The sequence below is a fragment of the Oryzias latipes genome, chromosome 19 (genome assembly GCF_002234675.1).
Source record: "Oryzias latipes chromosome 19, ASM223467v1".
In the NCBI taxonomy this organism is placed as follows: Eukaryota; Metazoa; Chordata; class Actinopteri; order Beloniformes; family Adrianichthyidae; genus Oryzias; species Oryzias latipes.
The window spans coordinates 3,601,306-3,618,827 of NC_019877.2; the positions used below are offsets into that span (position 1 = coordinate 3,601,306).

At 41.5% G+C, this 17,522-nt stretch overlaps 1 protein-coding gene across 2 annotated transcripts; it reads left to right on the forward strand.

The window, feature by feature from the left end:
* The first annotated feature begins 663 nt into the window (after positions 1-663).
* tecpr1 (tectonin beta-propeller repeat containing 1) lies at positions 664-16,381 on the forward strand. Of its 2 annotated transcripts, none has more exons than XM_004080210.4 (24): positions 664-797; positions 2,180-2,430; positions 3,854-4,036; positions 4,125-4,247; positions 4,323-4,442; positions 4,523-4,697; positions 4,773-4,873; positions 5,651-5,752; positions 5,838-5,980; positions 6,055-6,626; positions 8,851-8,996; positions 9,068-9,223; positions 9,458-9,607; positions 10,165-10,322; positions 10,963-11,193; positions 11,869-11,965; positions 12,128-12,207; positions 12,283-12,339; positions 12,426-12,600; positions 13,077-13,212; positions 13,622-13,714; positions 13,811-13,917; positions 15,184-15,303; positions 15,978-16,381. In XM_004080210.4, the coding sequence occupies exons 2-24, from the start codon at positions 2,206-2,208 to the stop codon at positions 16,122-16,124; spliced, it is 3,597 nt and encodes a 1,198-aa protein (XP_004080258.1). In that variant the 5' UTR covers positions 664-797; positions 2,180-2,205; the 3' UTR covers positions 16,125-16,381. The 2 variants fall into 2 exon arrangements, with proteins under 2 accessions (XP_004080258.1, XP_020567735.1); XM_020712076.2 differs by having other exon boundaries at positions 2,198-2,430.
* The last annotated feature ends 1,141 nt before the right edge of the window (positions 16,382-17,522 follow it).

The window sequence follows — 17,522 nt, forward strand, 5'->3', positions numbered from 1 at the left end:
AGCGAAAAATGTTTGAATAAATTCTGAACACTCCTGTGGGGTCTGACCCTACAGGATCATTTTTACATATGCATTTCTACATACAGCCCAAATCCAATGAGAGAATTTAAGGTTTCAAACTGTAGGTCAATGCTGTCAATTGAAGATGCTTTTAATAATAACTATATTTAAAACCATTACCATTATGGTCTGTCAGCAAAATACTGCACGGCAGCTTTGTTACAATACTGAATTATATTTCTCCTGCCTCATAAATAAAGAAGAGTAATTATGGATCATTTAAAATAATTTAATTCAACTTAAACTGATTTTTTAACTGAAAAAATGCAATATCACTTTGTTTAATTTTTGTTATTATTTTAAATGGGGAAAAAACATAAACGTTTGTGTAAGAAATGTTGATCCAAAGATTTAAACTTTAACTATTGATATTTATTTTTAATCATTAGTGTCTACTTTACAACCTTTTTCACAGAGTTGCACCCTTTCGTAATTTAGAAAAACATTAAAAACAAACTTTTAGCGCCCTCTGCTGGCCATCCAGACAACAACACTCGTTGCCCCGGTAACACCTCTGCTGGCCATCCAGACAACAACACTCGTTGCCCCGGTAACAGCCAATAAGAATAGAGACACCGCGGCGCTTCCTGTTTCAATCTGGGAGTTAACTGTCAGCGTAAACGTCAACAGCTGACGTAAACATCATGGTCGCGGCAGGTGTCGGTTCGATTCTAACCTCTGAGTGAGGAGCAGTGACGGCCCACCAGCACTGACAGACAATTTCTGAGCTGCTGAAGGTTGGTGGGGGAAAAAAAAACTCATTTTTCTGCGTGATTTACTAGCTTTAGCCTCTGAAGGCTTCTTCAAAAACAAGCTGAGGGCGAGCGGGCTGCTGAATGCACGTAGGCTCTTTGAAACCAGTGAAGCTTTAATTTTGTGTCTATTAATTTAATCAATAAAGTTATTCAAACGTGAATGTCAATAAAGTTTTCTCGTTTTGAAGATAGTGTCGAGTCACGCGCGTGGTTAAATCAGAATCTTTAAACGCCGTTCCTGTGGTTTGGGACTCTAAATTGAGAGTAGGCCTTTGGAAGTATACAGGATTTCTATATTAAAGATACAGAATACAATTTTGTTTTAAAAAAAGTAAAATGGTAATGATCAGTTTCACTATAACACTTTCCTATCAATTTTAATCAATAAACCTTTTTTAGTTTGAGGGTAACTTTATTTTGAAATTTCAGTACATTTATCTTGTGGCTTAAATATGTTTTAAATATCAAAACTGATTATTATTATAAGGCATTAAACTGCTTTTCAATCATTTATTGTTCATCTTAAATATTTTATGTATATAAAATATCTATAAATTGTTCAAATGCACATAGAAATATAAGTACATACAAATGTGACAAATGTAATTGTATTAATCTCAGAAAGTAACACTTATGTGCAAGTTTTAAAAATGTATTTATTATTTTTTGGGGGGGCATTTTCAAAGCAAAAACTCAAATACAATGAAATTGATTTGAGGCAGAAAAAAAAATGTGAAAGATGAAATAAAGTTTAGTTTGTTGTAGGGTTGCAATGATTAAATTTTTTCTTGAATTTAGTTAATTAAAACCTCAATTTTTGGGTCACAGTGTTGTTTTTGTTGGATAAGTGATTTATGTATTACAAATCAACAATAAAACTCTAAAAATTCTGAAAAAATAAGGATTTAAATTCGCTAATAGGCAATTAAAAATAAAGAAAAACCCTTTCAGTTGGCTCACACTATGCCTGGTGTGATGTGATGAACAATAAATGATAAACCCCCACAAACCTTCAACCTAAACCTACTGCAGTAGCGATGCAACAATTCTCTTTTCCCACAATTCCGTTGAGTTTTTAAACAAGAATTGTGGCGAGTCCAGTTTTAAAAATACTCTTTTATCAATAAGTCCTTCAGAGTTTTTTAAGCTATTCTGGCTGCAGGATTTCAGCACCTCATATGGAAGTCTGCCCTAATTTTCTTATGTTTTACATTTTCAACCACATTTTTTTTTTTGCCATGGTGTTTAAAAACTATTGGCCATCATAGTAATAGCAGGTTATTTTAACGTTTTCTTGACAAACTGAGCTAAATGTGTTTTAACTATGTAATAAACGACATCTTTTGACCTGTTTGCCCTCTCAGCTGTTTGTCTGCTTGCAGGTGCGGCCATGCCCGCCTCCCTGCTGTGGGCGGTGGACGTTCATGGACGGGTCTACAGCCTGTCCTCAGCGGGACAGCAGTGGGAGTTGGGGCGGGATGCTCCGATGGAGTTCAAGAGGGTGACGGCGGCTCAGCAGTGTTGCTGGAGCCTGGGCTGTGACAGCAGCATCTACCTGAACGTCTTTGCTTCCGACCTGCCCGTCCGCTACAAAGAGGAGACGTATGAGAATCAGGTGCGTTTTATAAAAAGCTGCACTATAAGTTCCTGTTATGAAACGGAACAGCAGTTTCTAAAGTTCCTCTGACAAACTATTCACTAAATTACAGGAATCCTAAATAAGTATTTTAACTAAAGCATTTACCTCTATGTATTTAATTTATTTTATATGATCATTTGTTGATCATGGTCGTAATATTTACCATATTTTTAACCAAAAATTGAACTTTTGGTAAGACCTCTACTCGTTGTGTTTGGAGGAGAGAGAATGCTGAGTTGCATCCAAAGAACACCATCCCTACTGTAGAGCATGGGGGTGGAAGCATCATGCTTTGGGGCGGTTTTCCACCAAAGGGACCAGTACAACTGATCCATGTTAAGGAAAGAATGAATGGGGGCCATGTATCGTCAGACAAGGAGTGAAAACCTCCTTCCATCAGCATTGACACTAAAACGTTTCTGGGTGTTTCAGCTTGAGGACGATCCCAAACACACTGTTGCCCGGGTAACGAAGGAGGGGCTTCAAAAGAAGCATTTCAAGGTCCTGAAGTGGCCGCGTCTCTAGATCTGAACCCTATAGAAAACCTTTGCATGAAAGTCCTTGTTGCCCATTGACCGCCCCAAAACATCACTGCTCTAGAGGAGAGCTTCATGGAGGAATGGGCCAAAATACCTGCAACTTACAGAATTATAGAAAACATTTGACTTCTGCTTTTGTCAACAAAGGGATTCTAACAAAGTATTGAGAGGAACTTTTGTTATTGACAAAATACTTATTATCCACCATAATTTACAAATAAATTCTTTAAAAATCAGTTATCGGTAATGGGATTTTCCGGATTGTTTTTCTCATTTTGTCTGTCATAGATAAACCTATGACGAAAATCACAGGCCTCTCTCATCTGTTTAAGTGGGAGAACTTGCACAATTGGTGGCTGACTAAATACTGTTTTGCCCCACTGTATAGTCAAATGACTGAATAATGTATTTATTGAGTAGTTATACCTAATGACCTGTTTGTTGCTAATGTTTGTTGCTGTGTGTTGCTAATTCACAACATACCATAAATCAAGGAGTCCACCTAATTTAGCATTATCTTGAAAGAGAAAAAAAACACTAAATGATTTTATTTTGACCTAATTGAAAATAAAATCAGACATGAAGGAATTCATTTAGCTTATTGTGGAGGGCTTTTTTTGTGCTTTAAACTTGCAACAAGAGAAAGAAAACTCAGAAATTATTATACTTTTCTGAGCCTAAATGGCAGAATAATTGCAGATTCTTCAAATTTCATTTTGATTTGTTGTATTTCTTCTTCTTCTTTTATGGAATAGCTGTTAATCATTTTATCAGAGCTCTATAAAGGCATAAGCCATAGCAGTAATGTAACAAAGATGTCGCTGCTTTGATGAGACATCTGCTTGTTTTTTTTCTGCCAGCGCTGGAATCCCGTCGATGGTTTTTCTGAGCGTCTGCTTCCGAGCGACCGCTGGCAGTGGAGCGACGTCACAGGTCTGCAGCAACAACCTTTGCACAGCTTCCAGCTGCCTTCCAGCAGCTGGGAGTGGGAGGGGGACTGGTACGTGGATGAAAACTTTGAGGGGGAGCCCACAGAGAAAGAGGTGATGGATGGTTTTTAAAAAAAATGTTTTTCTACTGTAGCATACACCCTTTTTCCCCACGATATTAAATAATCATGTGTTTTTGCAGGGGTGGACATATTCCATCGATTTCCCCTCCACCTACACTAAAGACAAAAAGTGGAACTCTTGTGTCCGTCGCAGGCGATGGATTCGCTACAGGAGGTATAAAGCCATGGACACCTGGGCAAAGGTGTGTAGTAGCATCCTCGTAGCTTGCCTAGATGTGAGTGCTTGTTGCGTCACCGATCTCGTTGGGACTCGACAGATTCCATCTCAGCCGATGTCTCTACCAGATCCCTTCAGCGACATCAGCTGTGGAGGCTGGGAGATCAGCGAGGAGCCCGGGGACCGGCTGTCGCTGTGGGTTGTGTCCCTGCAAGGGAAGGTACGGCTCCGACACAGAAACGCGCTCACAGAGCTCAGGAGGTTCACTGCCCCGGTTATCTGATGCTTTGTGTCCTTCAGGTGTGGTTCAGAGAAGGAATTTGCCACCACAATCCAGAGGGCTCCTCATGGGAGGAGGTGCCTCTGCCTGGAGAGGTTGTCCAGATCAGCTGTGGCCCGGGAGACCTGGTCTGGGCCGTGTTATGGGAGGGGAAGCTGATCGTTAGGGAGGGCATCACACGGGACTGCCCCAGAGGTACCCCCATGCCCATCTAATGGAAGGAGGAAGTCTGGGCTTTAGATTCTGATTTTAAGTTGTCTTCACGTCCAGGTTTGTCGTGGGCAGTGGTGGAGTGTCCGAGCCCTGAGGTGGGGGCTATACATGTTTCTGTGGGAAACGGTGTAGTCTGGGCTGTGACCAAGGACAATAAGGTGAGAACATGGCAGATAATAGTGGTCTTGATGTGTGTTTGTGCCACATTTTAAGAATTATAATAGCATGCAGAGGGCTGTAGTGCTGCGTCAAACACAGACAACAAACATAAAAAAAACACGTTTTTCAAAATAGAGACTTTTCAACCATTTTATTTTGAGGTTGTCTATGTGATACTTACAAGAATTAGCTAAACTTTTGAATTTCCATGGTAACGGAGTACCCACACTCACATTCCTAACATGTTCATATCGCACATATGGTTTTGTTTAACTTGAGCCAGGGAATTATGTGTTAAACAATACTAAGGTAAATGTAAGAGCAACAGGGGAACGCCACTTTTGCAAACTCGCCATGCTAACGCCGTACAAAATCTACAAACTTCTAATTGCAACCAATTTTTCCCCAAGTAGCTTCACAATAATGTGTTTTTTGTTTTGTTTTTTAAATTCAAGATCGCTGCCTCTTCTCGGGGTCAAAGGTCAATGTAACTTTGGTCCCATAGTGATTTAAAAACTCTCTTTTGCTGCCCCCAACCCCTATGGTTTTGTGTCATTAGTGGATTTTGAAATTTTTGACGGTTTCGCCCGCTGTGATGTCATCTTGCCCAAAATTTATTTTCACCGGGTACCAGGGGGGGTGCAGATTTTGGCGAGTTTTTGAGTGGTAAAACATGCATTAAGTAGGAAGAATTGCAAAAACAATCTGGTCTATTGGTCCAGGACATTTCTGTGCAGAAATAGTTTAAATGTGTGAACCCCCCTTCTGCTTCTTAGGTGTGGTTCAGACGTGGCGTGAACTCCCATAACCCCTGTGGCTCTGGCTGGATCAGCATGGTTGGAGAAATGATCATGATCAGCGTCGGACTGCACGACCAGGTGAATGGGCTGCATGGGGGGGGGGGGGGGGGGGGGGCGCGTTGCGCACGTTCGACCTGTGCTGAGCTCCCACCGTTGTGCTCAGGTGTGGGCCATCGGCTGTGAGGATCGGGCTGTGTACTTCAGGCAGGGCGTCACCTCCAGTGAGCTAAGCGGTAAAACCTGGAGGGCCATCAGTGCTCCCAGAGACGGAGAGCGGTCCCACTCCAGCGCCAGCAGCCAGCAGAGGTGGACCTGGGCTTGAAGGTGTTTATGCTGCGGCTGTTTTAAACACGTGATGACCATCTGTCTCTGCTCCACAGCGCTGGACGTTTTTTCTCTGGGGATGTGCAAGCCCAGTCTGTGGTCAGTGATGCCGACTCAGACGTGGAGAAAGGATCGGCAGACGGAGCCATCTTTACCACCCCAGAACCTTCCCTTGGTTCCCCCACAGAACCCCCGTCTAACCCTGCTGTAGACGCCCCAAAAGCCCGCATCCCAAAGGTCACCAGCGACAGCTTCATCTCTGAACTCGTCTCTGACAGAGATCAAGGAAAGCCCTTGAAAGATGTACCGTCAGTCACTCCTGCAGTCCTGGAAGAGGAGGTGATCCCCGCAGACGGAGAGGAGATTCAGCTCTGTGCTGAGGAGGCACTCCTCTCCACCGAGTCACGTGGCGGTCCTCAGTGGAGCAACGTGGATCTGGAAGAGGCTCAGACCGGAGCTGTGCTGGACTTAGCCGAAACATGCAGCTTGTCATCTGTGACGACCTTCACCCTGACTCTGGAGGACGGGGCTGAGGAGCACCCCATGTGGGCGTGGGTCAGCGGAGAGGGCTGTTCGGTGGACAGTTCCTCCCAACTCAATTGGTTCAGCTCCTCTGCCAACACCACCTGTGAGTAAAGACGCTTAAAGGCCGTGCCACACAGCCACTACGTACATCTTACGCATATTGCAGGGATGAAAATTCATACGTGAATACATGTGGGAAAAGTGAGAAAAGTCGTGGTCTTTAACTGAAATTTTTAAAAAGGAAACCACGTTAAAACCACAAAAAATCCACGCAGAACACAAACCATGCATGGTTATTGTGCTGTCTGTGTGCAATTCATTAGTGATTCTTGTGTCAATTATGTAACTTTTAATGTGATATGTGCCCCGTTTGCACAACACAGAAGATATACATCGGTGGTACGTGCGTGAAAAGTCTGTTAGACATATGTGGAGCGATCCAGGAAAGCCACAAATTTTGCAAAAATCACGTACAATTATGTGCATTTTACGTAATTACGGCATATAAACTATGTAAAATACAGTACAGACCAAAAGTTTGGATACACCTCATTCAGAGTTTTCTTTATTTTCATGACTACAGTATGAAAATTGTAGATTCACACTGAAGGCATCAAAACTGTGAATTAACACACGTGGAATTATGTACATAAAAAAAAGTCTGAAACAACTGAAAATATGTCATATTGTAGGTTCTTCATAGTATCCACCTTTTGCTTTGATTACTGCTTTGCACACTCTTGGCATTGTCTTGATGAGCTTCTAGAGGTAGTCACCTGAAATGTTTTTTCACTTCACAGGTGTGCCAGTGTCATTTCTTACTTTATAAATGGGGTTGGGACCATCAGTTGTCTTGTGCAGAAGTCAGGTGGACACACAACTGATGGTCCTACTGAACAGACTGTTAGAATTTGGATTATGGCAAGAAAAAAGCAGCTAAGTACAGAAAAACGAGCGGCCATCATTACTTTAAGAAATGAAGGTCGGTCAGTCTGAAAAATTGGGAAAACTTTGAAAGTGTCCCCAAGTGCAGTCACAAAACCATCAAGTGCCACAAAGAAACTGGCTCACATGAGGACCCCCCCAGGAAAGGAAGACCAAGAGTCACCTCTGCTGCAGAGGATAAGTTCATCCAGCCTCAGAAATGGCAGCTTAACAGCAGCTCAGATTAGAGAGCAGGTCAATGGCACACAGAGTTCTAGCAGCAGACACATCCCTACAACTACTGTTCAAAGGAGACTGTGTGAATCAGGCCTTCATGCTAGAATATCTGCTAGGAAACCACTGCTAAAGAAAGGCAACAAGCAGAAGAGACTTGTTTGGACTAAAGAACACAAGGAATGGACATCAGACCAGTGGACATCTGGGCTTTGGTCTGATGAGTCCAAATTGGAGATTTTTGGTTCCAACCACCGTGTCTTTGTGCGACGCAGAAAGGTGAACGGATGGACTCTACATGCCTGGTTCCCACTGTGAAGCATGGAGGAGGAGGTGTGATGGTGTGGGGGAGCTTTGCTGGTGACACTGTTGGGGATTTATTCCAAATTGAAGGCATACTGAACCAGCTGGTTTGCGTCTGGTTTGCGTTTAGTTGGACCATCATTAATTTTTCTACAGGACAATGACCCCAAACACACCTCCAGGCTGAGTAAGGGCTATTTGACCAAGAAGGAGAGTGATGGGGGGCTGCGCCAGATGACCTGGCCTCCACAGTCACCTGAACCCAATCCAGATGGTTTGGGGTGAGCTGGACCGCAGAGTGAAGGCAAAAGGGCCAACAAGTGCTAAGCATTCTGGGAACTCCTTCAAGACTGTTGGAAGACCATTTCAGGTGACTTGAAGAGTGTACAAAGCAGTAATCAAAGCAAAAGGTGGCTACTTTGAAGAACCTACATTATGACATATTTTCAGTTGTTTCTTACTTTTTTGTTATGTTTATAATTCCACATGTGTTAATTCACAGTTTTGATGCCTTCAGTGTGAATCTACAATTGTCATAGTCGTGAAAATAAAGAAAATTCTTTGAATGAGAAGGTGTGTCACAACTTTTGGTCTGTATTGTATGTGTAAATTGTTTAATTCTCAACCGACCAAAAAGTTTGAACAGTTCAAAACTGAATTCACGTAAAGACCCGTCGGCCGAAACTTTCTACGTACTTCTGCGCACATGGACACTTACGAATTATGTACATCACGCATGTATCACGAAAGACATAGGTTTTATACGTGGAAAATGTGCAATATGTACGTAGTGGCTGTGTGACAAGGCCTTAACTGTTGAAGCGAAACATTTTCTAAAGGGATTTACCCTGAATGTGTTTTCGCAGCTGTGACTCAGTCGGTCCAGTCCATGAGTCTGTCAATCAGTCCGGCCCAAACGGCGGCGTGGCGGAGACAGATCTTTGAGCAACTCAGCGAGAGGAGCAGGAGGGAGATGGACGACTTCAAGCACTACGAACAAGCCATAGAACAGGTGTGTGAACAGAGAAGAACAGAGGAGCGCTCCCTTCAATGTCCTCTAATTGACCTCCTCTGAACTTCCAGTCTGTGTGGGTGAAGAAAGGAGCCATGCAGTGGTGGAGAGACTGGAAGCCACACAAGTGGATTGATGTCCAGTTTGCCTTTGAGCAGTTCTCTGGCCCAGACGGCAACAAGGACGGCATTTTATTCATTTATTACAATTATAATGAGGAGAAAAAGGTGAGAGATGATTATCGATGCATAGAAATACCAGAATTTGGGATTTAAACTCCTTCCGCTCTGCAGAAACTATCCTAGAAAGCAACAAGTTTTTTTTTATTTTAGCCAAAAATCGTCATAATCATAATTAAAACAAAACTGGAAACTATTTGAAAAAAGATCAAAAGATAATAGAAGTGGAACAATTTTTTTACACTTGTATAATTTTTCTGTTTTTCATCTGCCTGGATACAGTACCTGCACGCCTTCATCAATGAAGTGACCATTTTGGTTCCTGTGCTGAACGACTCCAAACACACATTTGCCATCTACACGGACGAGCGGACCAAGCAGAGGTGGCCAATCAGGGTGGCTGCTGCCACCGAGCTGGAAATGTACGACTGGGTGTGTATGCTTGCCTGCGTTTGCATCACAGACACAGAATCCATTGGAGGATGAAGCCTGAGGTGTGGTGTGAAAACGGCAATCGGGCGTGTCAAAAGAAGAGTCCAAATTGAAGCTCTGTTGGGTACGACGCAGTGTCTACCCACGTCGTACCCAATTATTATTAGGAGTCCAGTTAAAAGATGGACTCCTAATAACCAAATTGAATCAAACCAAACTTTATTTACTAAAAGCTCTTCTCCTGCTTTGAGCAGCCTAAAGCGCTTTGCAGTTACAAGCAAGACATAGGCAGAAATTCAAATTACAACCAACCCAACCCCCCATTCATACACAATGAACACGGGCATGAAGACCGGACTGATCCTTCCTGGTTTGTGTCAATTGTGAAACAATAGGTAGGGACTCAGGTAGCCTCCAGTAACCCTGGGGTTTAAATAATTCTTGATTTTTGAAGGATTCCTGAGATTTTTAGCTGCCAAATGTACATACTAATTGCTGATTCTGACTTTTTTAAGCTCCTGTCCTCTCTGACTTGATCTTTATTGTCCTCTGTCCAGCTGGCTCTGCTGAGTGTCTCATGCTGTGAATCCAGGGGTATCCAGGGTCCTCCATCCAAACAGGCCATCTGGTCCATCACTTGTAAAGGGGACATCTTTGTCAGCGAGCCCTCTCCCGCTCTGGAGGCCGTGCCTTACCCAACGCCCTGTGACCAGATGTAAGAATATTGTGAAGCCCGTTAAGACAACTGGGCTAATATTGGGCTATATAAAATAAAGTTCACTTAAAGAATCACCTCATTGGGAGAAACTTTGGGTGTGTCCAAATTCAAGGGCTGCAGCTTCAATGGTCAATGCTAGCGGTCAATGCGGTCAATGCTAGCGGGGTCCTTCGTCGAGCGGGTAGGCCAGATGTTATTGCTGTGAATTTGGACGAGTCTAGCCTTTAAATAATTCCAGCCGTTACATCGGCGAATGTCCTGTTGCCTAGCAACCATGAGTCCCAACCAGAGAGGAGTGGTGAACAAAGTGAAGCTCAAAGTTTTTCTGGCTTATTTGATCCAACTTTTAATATTGGAGGTGTGATTATAAAAAGGTGTAATCATCTCCAACTCCGAGTTCCGCTTCAAAGTGCGCCATTAAAATGTCAGAAAATCTCCGGGTTCGGCCGCAGTGCATCTTGGGATATGGGCAGCATAGAAGGAAACACCAGATGAATTTTGAAGGAGTCGTTGAATTTGAACAGCACTTGTTGTGACGTAAGCAGCCGTCAAACGCAGCCCAGGAAGAACGCAGCCCTCCAGTTTGGACACAGCCATAGTCTCACGCTCAGTCACGAGCGCCTGTTCTCTCTGCCAGGTTCTGGCGACAGGTGGGAGGACACTTGCGGATGGGGGAGTGTAACAGCGCCGGGATAGTGTGGGGGATCGGGTATGACCACACTGCCTGGGTCTACACTGGTGGCTACGGGGGAGGCTTCTTCCAGGGTCTGGCCAGCAGCACAGACAACATCTACACACAGACTGATGTCAAGAGTGTTTATATCTACGAGAACCAAAGGTGGAACCCCGTTAGCGGCTACACCAGCAGGTACCAAGATCTTTGTTCAACAAAAGAGTTTATTCACGCACGTGCCAGCAGCGTATGTCTAAAACCACAGCCAAAGTTTAGTTGACCTTTGACCCCGGGGAGAGGTTGCCATCTTTTAACTAAAAAAAAAAAAAAATCACATTTACTTCCAGGTACAAATTTAAACTCCTTCCAAGAGATTTCGATCCATCGTCTCCCAACTCCTCGAGCATCATTTGGAAGCTACTTTGAGAAAAAAATGTTTGTTTTAAAGTTTGCAGATTTTGTACGGCGTTGTTATAGCGAGCTCATAAAAGTTGTGTTCACCTGTGACTTTTTACCGCAATATTGTGAACGTGTAATGCATAAATCATTGGCTCAAGTTGAACAAGACTTTACGACATGCGATATGAAAATATTAGGAATGTTGGCGTGTTGCCAAGGATATCCCAAAAATTACTTTTGTCGATTCTTCTAAAAATTATGTAGACGTGTTCGTCAACCCCAGGTGACCAAGAAATGAAATGGTTGCTATGGAGATTAAACCAACAGAAAAGTGTTTTTTTCTTTTTTTAATGGATGAGGGGCGTGTAGCCGCAGCTCAGCCAGTGAATGCGGGTCAAACGAGGGTAATTGGGGGGTTGCTGAGGTTGGGTTGCAGCTTTCATTTACTTTTGTGTTGCCCTCTCGGTTTAGGGGTCTTCCAACCGACCGCTACATGTGGAGTAATGCGTCCGGACTGCGTGAGTGCACGAAGACGGGCACGAGGCCTCCGTCTCCTCACTGGACGTGGGTGAGCAGAACAGTGATCTGAAAGGGGCCTCGCGGTTCCCCTTGTGCTTCCTCTGGAGCTTTCTATTCTAATCCTTAGCTCTAAAACAAAACATTTTAAAATAAATGTCTATAGAAAAGGGCAGCTTGAAAACCCAGGTGTGTTTCACTTCTCTCATCTCAGATTTCTGACTGGGCTGTGGACTACAGCGTCTCCGGCGGCACAGACAGGGAAGGCTGGCAATATGCCGCCGACTTCCCAGCGTAGGTTTTATTCCTTCTCCTTTTTGTTTCAGCCTCCATTGGTTTCCTCTTTCTACATTATTCTTCCCATTTCAGGTCATTCCACGGCTATAAAACGATGAAGGACTTTGTACGTCGAAGAAGATGGGCCAGGTGCTGCCAAAAGCTGGCAAAACTTCAAACCCTTTTCTAAAAGAGCCATTTCTGAAAGAAATAAAAATCCCATCATTTTTCTACAGGAAGTGTAAATTGACCACTACAGGACCCTGGCAAGAAATCCCGCCCATCCCTTTGATTGACGTGACCGTGCTGCCGTGTGGAGCGCAGAGCAGCGTTGACACAATTCCGCTGTGGGCGATCAGCAGCAAAGGAGACGTCCTCTGTCGACTAGGAGTTTCCGCAAAGACTCCCGCCGTACGTTATCAGCTTTTGAAACTGTTTGATTTAAAGTCTAATATTTCTAAGTTGAAGCTTTCATAACACTGTTACTATTTGGGCGTGGCTAATGTATATCAATGGATGGGAATGTTGCTGAATCTGATGCTATAGTTTTACATTTATTGGACAAAAATGACTCCAAAAACAAAACATGAGCAATTTTGAGATGACAAGCATCCCAAGTGTCCTTTTGACTAACTTTCAGTCCAAACAACAACCGTCTCAAGGACACAGTTATAATATTTATGCTGCATTTTGTGTGAAACATAAATTTAGCAGAATCATTGCAGTTTGCAGGAAATCATAGATAAGTCAAAGCTGGAAAAAAATTGTTTTTTTCCAACATATCTCATTAAAGATTAGAAGTGAGAGGTTTAATGCTTTAAGAATTAAAATTGTCATTCTTGCATACCAGTCTCATCATGTCTCAGATCCCCCACTTGTGTTTCCAGGGATCGTCATGGCTCCACGTGGGAACAGACCAACCCTTCAAGTCCATCTCCATCGGAGCAGCCGGTCAAGTCTGGGCAATCGCCAGGGATGGCTCCGCCTTCCACAGGGGATCGGTTTCCCCTCAGAACCCAGCAGGTCCAACGCATAAACTCTCATAAACATCAATAGCTCTGTTGAAATCTTTATGCACTGCTGAGTTAGTTATTTTCTGGAGTTTATCCAGATGATCAACTATTTTAGTTTCTTTTCAAATAATTTCTGCTAAAAAACAAATTTTTAAAATCTTTTTAATCTCCTCTTCAGTAAAACCGGCTTTAATTTTCTTCCTGTTTTCTGTTTTTGAAATAAAAATCTATATTTTGTATTTTTATTTTAAGAACAACTGTTTTACTATTCTTATTGGTTTGCATTTTTTGACATTTAACTGTTGCTTCATACTATTATAATTTTATTAAATGTCAATGTTGTTGGTAAATATCACTTTTTTTAAACATATTTTAAGAGCTTGAGTGAGGGGAGTGCTGATCTTTGTCTCCCTCTACAGGAGACTGTTGGTACCACATCCCTTCTCCAGCCAAACAAAAGCTAAAGCAGGTGTCAGTTGGAAGGACTTCAATTTGCACTGTTGATGAAAACGGTACAAACATCCCCAGTCCAAGCAGACGAGTAGTCCATAGGGGTTTTCTGAACGTACCTGTCTGTTTTGGGGTGTTCCTGGCTGTTTTCTGTCCAGGTAATCTGTGGTACCGGCAGGGTGTGACCCCCAGCTACCCTCAGGGTTCTTCTTGGGACCACGTTTCCAACAATGTTCGCAAAGTCTCCATGGGGCCCCTGGATCAGGTAGGACTTCTAAAGATCTAGATTTTGTCTTAAGATGTTTTCTAAAAATGTATATTTCTTCTACGAACATTATCAACTTTATTATTTGCTTTAAATCCACTTTTCCTTTACGGTACTATTCAGATTAATACATTTTGACTTTAAGCTGCCTAAAAAATACTTATAAATGTGTCTCCAAATGTAAAAAAAAAAAGCTGTCGATCCACTTTGGATTCAACGTAAAGACAAAAATGACAGAAATGACGTAGATATCAGGGATCAAATAATTCACATTCTCCACGCTTTGGTTCAATGGTGCAGCATAGACACTATGAGTGCATGTAGTGCACTCGATAGTAGTGTTTCCTCGCTGTCCAAATCTACAATTCCAAAATCGAGTGGCCTAGAAATTTCCCAGAATTCTCTGCAAAAAACCAGAGTGTATCGACGCTCACTAGACTGGCGAATGTAGACCACAATGCATTGTGTCTGAACAATTTTAGCCCAAAAATGTATTTTTTTAATAAACCATCAATGTTTTGTCTTCAGAACACGGTGGACTGAAGTGAAAGAAGTGATCATGGTGTCTGAATTGCTTGTAAAATCCAGGGCGCCACATAACCCGCACTATATAGTTTTTTAGTAGTTAGGGATGGGGGGGGGGGATTCAGACACAGCCATAATTCATTGCCCTGGAAATTTCCCAGAAGTCCCCGCAAAAAAAAAAACAAAGTTGTGTCCGAATTGCTTCATTACTCACTAGTGCATTTTGTAGTGCTGTCCGAATCAACACTTCTAAAATTGAGCGCCCTAGAAATCTCCCAGAAGTCTCTGCAAAAAACCAGTGTGCATTGATGCTCACTGCATTATCGACTATAGACCACAGTGCATTAAATTTTTGTGAAATAAAATGTATTTAGATGTTGTTTTTTTAAAAACGTCAAAGTTTTCATCATCAGAACACAGTGGATTCATAAATAGTTGCAGTAAAATTGTTTTTTCACATGTTGTGAAATTAGTGATGTCATATTTGCCATGAAAAATAAATTTGGAGAACATGGTGTCCAAACTGCTGTTAAATTCCAGGGCATTCGTCCCGCACCCCCTGTGTTTATTGATTTTAACTAGATTGACGAACACAGACCACAATGCATTGCGTTTGAACGATTTATCCTGTGAATAATAAATGTATCTAAATTAATTTTTTTTTTTACAGCCATCCAAGTCTTCAGCATTGATTTGTTTTTCTACATAACTGCTAATCTTCCTTGTTGGTTTGTGTTGTAGATTTGGATCATAGCCGACAAGGTTCAGGGAAGCCAAAGTCTGAGCTGTGGGACAGTGTGTCACCGACTGGGAGTCCAGCCCGTAGACCCTAAAGGACAGCAATGGGACTACGGCATCGGGGTGAGAACACAGAGGAACCGTCTCTTAAGAAAACTGTGTCCAACTCTTTTCTATATCTTTTTGGTCAGAATTAATGAGCCAACATGAATACCAACAGCTGAGTTTGTGATTAATAACTAATGGAAGGAATTGAGAAATGCATAACATATAAAATGTTCTAAAATCTTAAAGGAGAACCAGATTAGCATTTACAAAAACATACATTTTCTTAGTAACTAGTTAGTAAAAATAGTTAAAGCTGCAACATTTTCTTTCGAAAAAATACCAGAAACCTTGCAAACCGTCTGCAGATAAATGGACTGATCTTGTGCTCATCGTTTTTCTGAAGAAACGTATCTTTTCATGCAGTTTTCTTTCCTGTCTGAACAAGTTCTTCATTTAAAATCTTTTCGGGCACAAATTGCTGAACCTTTTTGCACCAAAGGAAACTACAGGATGGGATTTAAAAGATGGCCTCTTCTTTTTCTGTCAACAAATACATAATTATTATTCATGTCGAGTTTTCCTGCTTTTAGCCATGACACATATTTTTGGCAGTCATTGTAGTGTATTCATTAAAGTAAGTAATTCTTGTTCTTGTCATATTTTGCGATTCGATGTGTTCCCCTATAGTGAGAATGTTTGGGTTTAGAGTTTATTCTAAGCTCTTCTCTGTCTCCATGGTGACTGTTTAGGGTGGATGGGATCACATCACTGTGAGAGGAAACGCCATGGAGCCGCCCCGAATCGGTCTCCTCTCCCAGAAGGACACGGCTCCTCCGACCTCCTCCAGCCCGCTCCCTATTGGGATCGCAGAGCCCAACGGCACCGCTGTGTGTTGATAGGGGCTGAAAACTTTATTATTTTTTTTTTTGGTGATGTTTAGTCTGTGAAACTATGACGTGGGCTTGTTAAACTTCCTGTTTTATTCGACAAACTGTCTTTTATCAAGGCACTAGCCATCCTTTTTACCAGTTTATCTGCATTTCTACTGTTAGATGGAGTATTAGGGCCACCTTGAAAGAAAAAAACTTGATAATATATGAAAATAAAGTCATACATTTATGAGAAAAAAAAGTCAGAATTTTACAAAAATAAAGTTGTACAATTATGAGAAAGCAAACTTGTAAATAAAATAAAATAGTTTAAATGTTACAAAAATACAGATGTACAATTATGAGAAAAAAAGTCTCAATTTTTACTAATTTTAAGTTGTAAATTTATAAAAAAAAAGCATGAATGTAGAATTTAAAATGTCGCTATTTTTAAGGAAAAAGTGACGCTTTTTCTAAATTAAAACGTCACATTTAGCCTTAAAATGTTTCCACAGTGACATTAGAAAATAGCAACATTTTAAATTCTACATTTATGACTCTATTCTTTTCCATAACTTTACAACTTTATGCTCATAAATGTATTTATTTTTCTGTCTTTAATGGTGCACTTTTACTGTGGATCTTATCACTGCTGTAGTTATAACAATGATAGTTTTAAGTTAAATGTATTCAAATGATGTGGTTTCTTTCAGACCTCACCTAAAAGTTAAATGAAGATGAGTTTTATTTTCTAAAAACTCTGTTTATTTTTGTAGAGGAAAAGATTCAGCCTTCTTGTTGGCTCGCCGTGTATTTTGTGCTCCGTAACCTGCCTGTGAAAAGGAAATAATGACTTCAGAACAGGTGAAGGAGGTTTGGCCGCTTCAGTAATTCGATCCTCTCTGCAAAGATGGTTTCAGTTCCGGCTCACGACCAAAGCTGCTCCGTTTGATCCCATTTTGACACCATTACAGTGTTTGCCGAGGAAAGTGTCACCCCTTTTTGAAAGATAAGTCGTTTAGGAAAAAGATAAAAAGAGTGAAAACTGATTTTTTTTCCTCCTAAATTGTCTTTAAATATTATTTTTTAAGTATTTTTTTACGTCTGCAGGAACCTGGTTGTGAAATAGGTGAAGATTCTATCAGTTTGGAGGTGAAAGAAGGCAGTCTTAAAAAAAAAAAGTAATTTTTGTTCAAAAAATTACAATTATTTACTGAACATAACAACAAAACTTTTGATGCTCACTTTCTGGCTTAAGTTTTATTAAGATTCAGATTTGTGTTTTTTAGTTTAAAGTGGAAAAGAGTGGATTACTTGTAAAAGTCTTGTGGTGTTTTTTAACTGAACCTTCCTCTTTCTCAGGAGAATGTTTGAACTCTTCTTCCTTTGGTCAGATGATGGTACAATGACTGAGCAGCAAGAGAA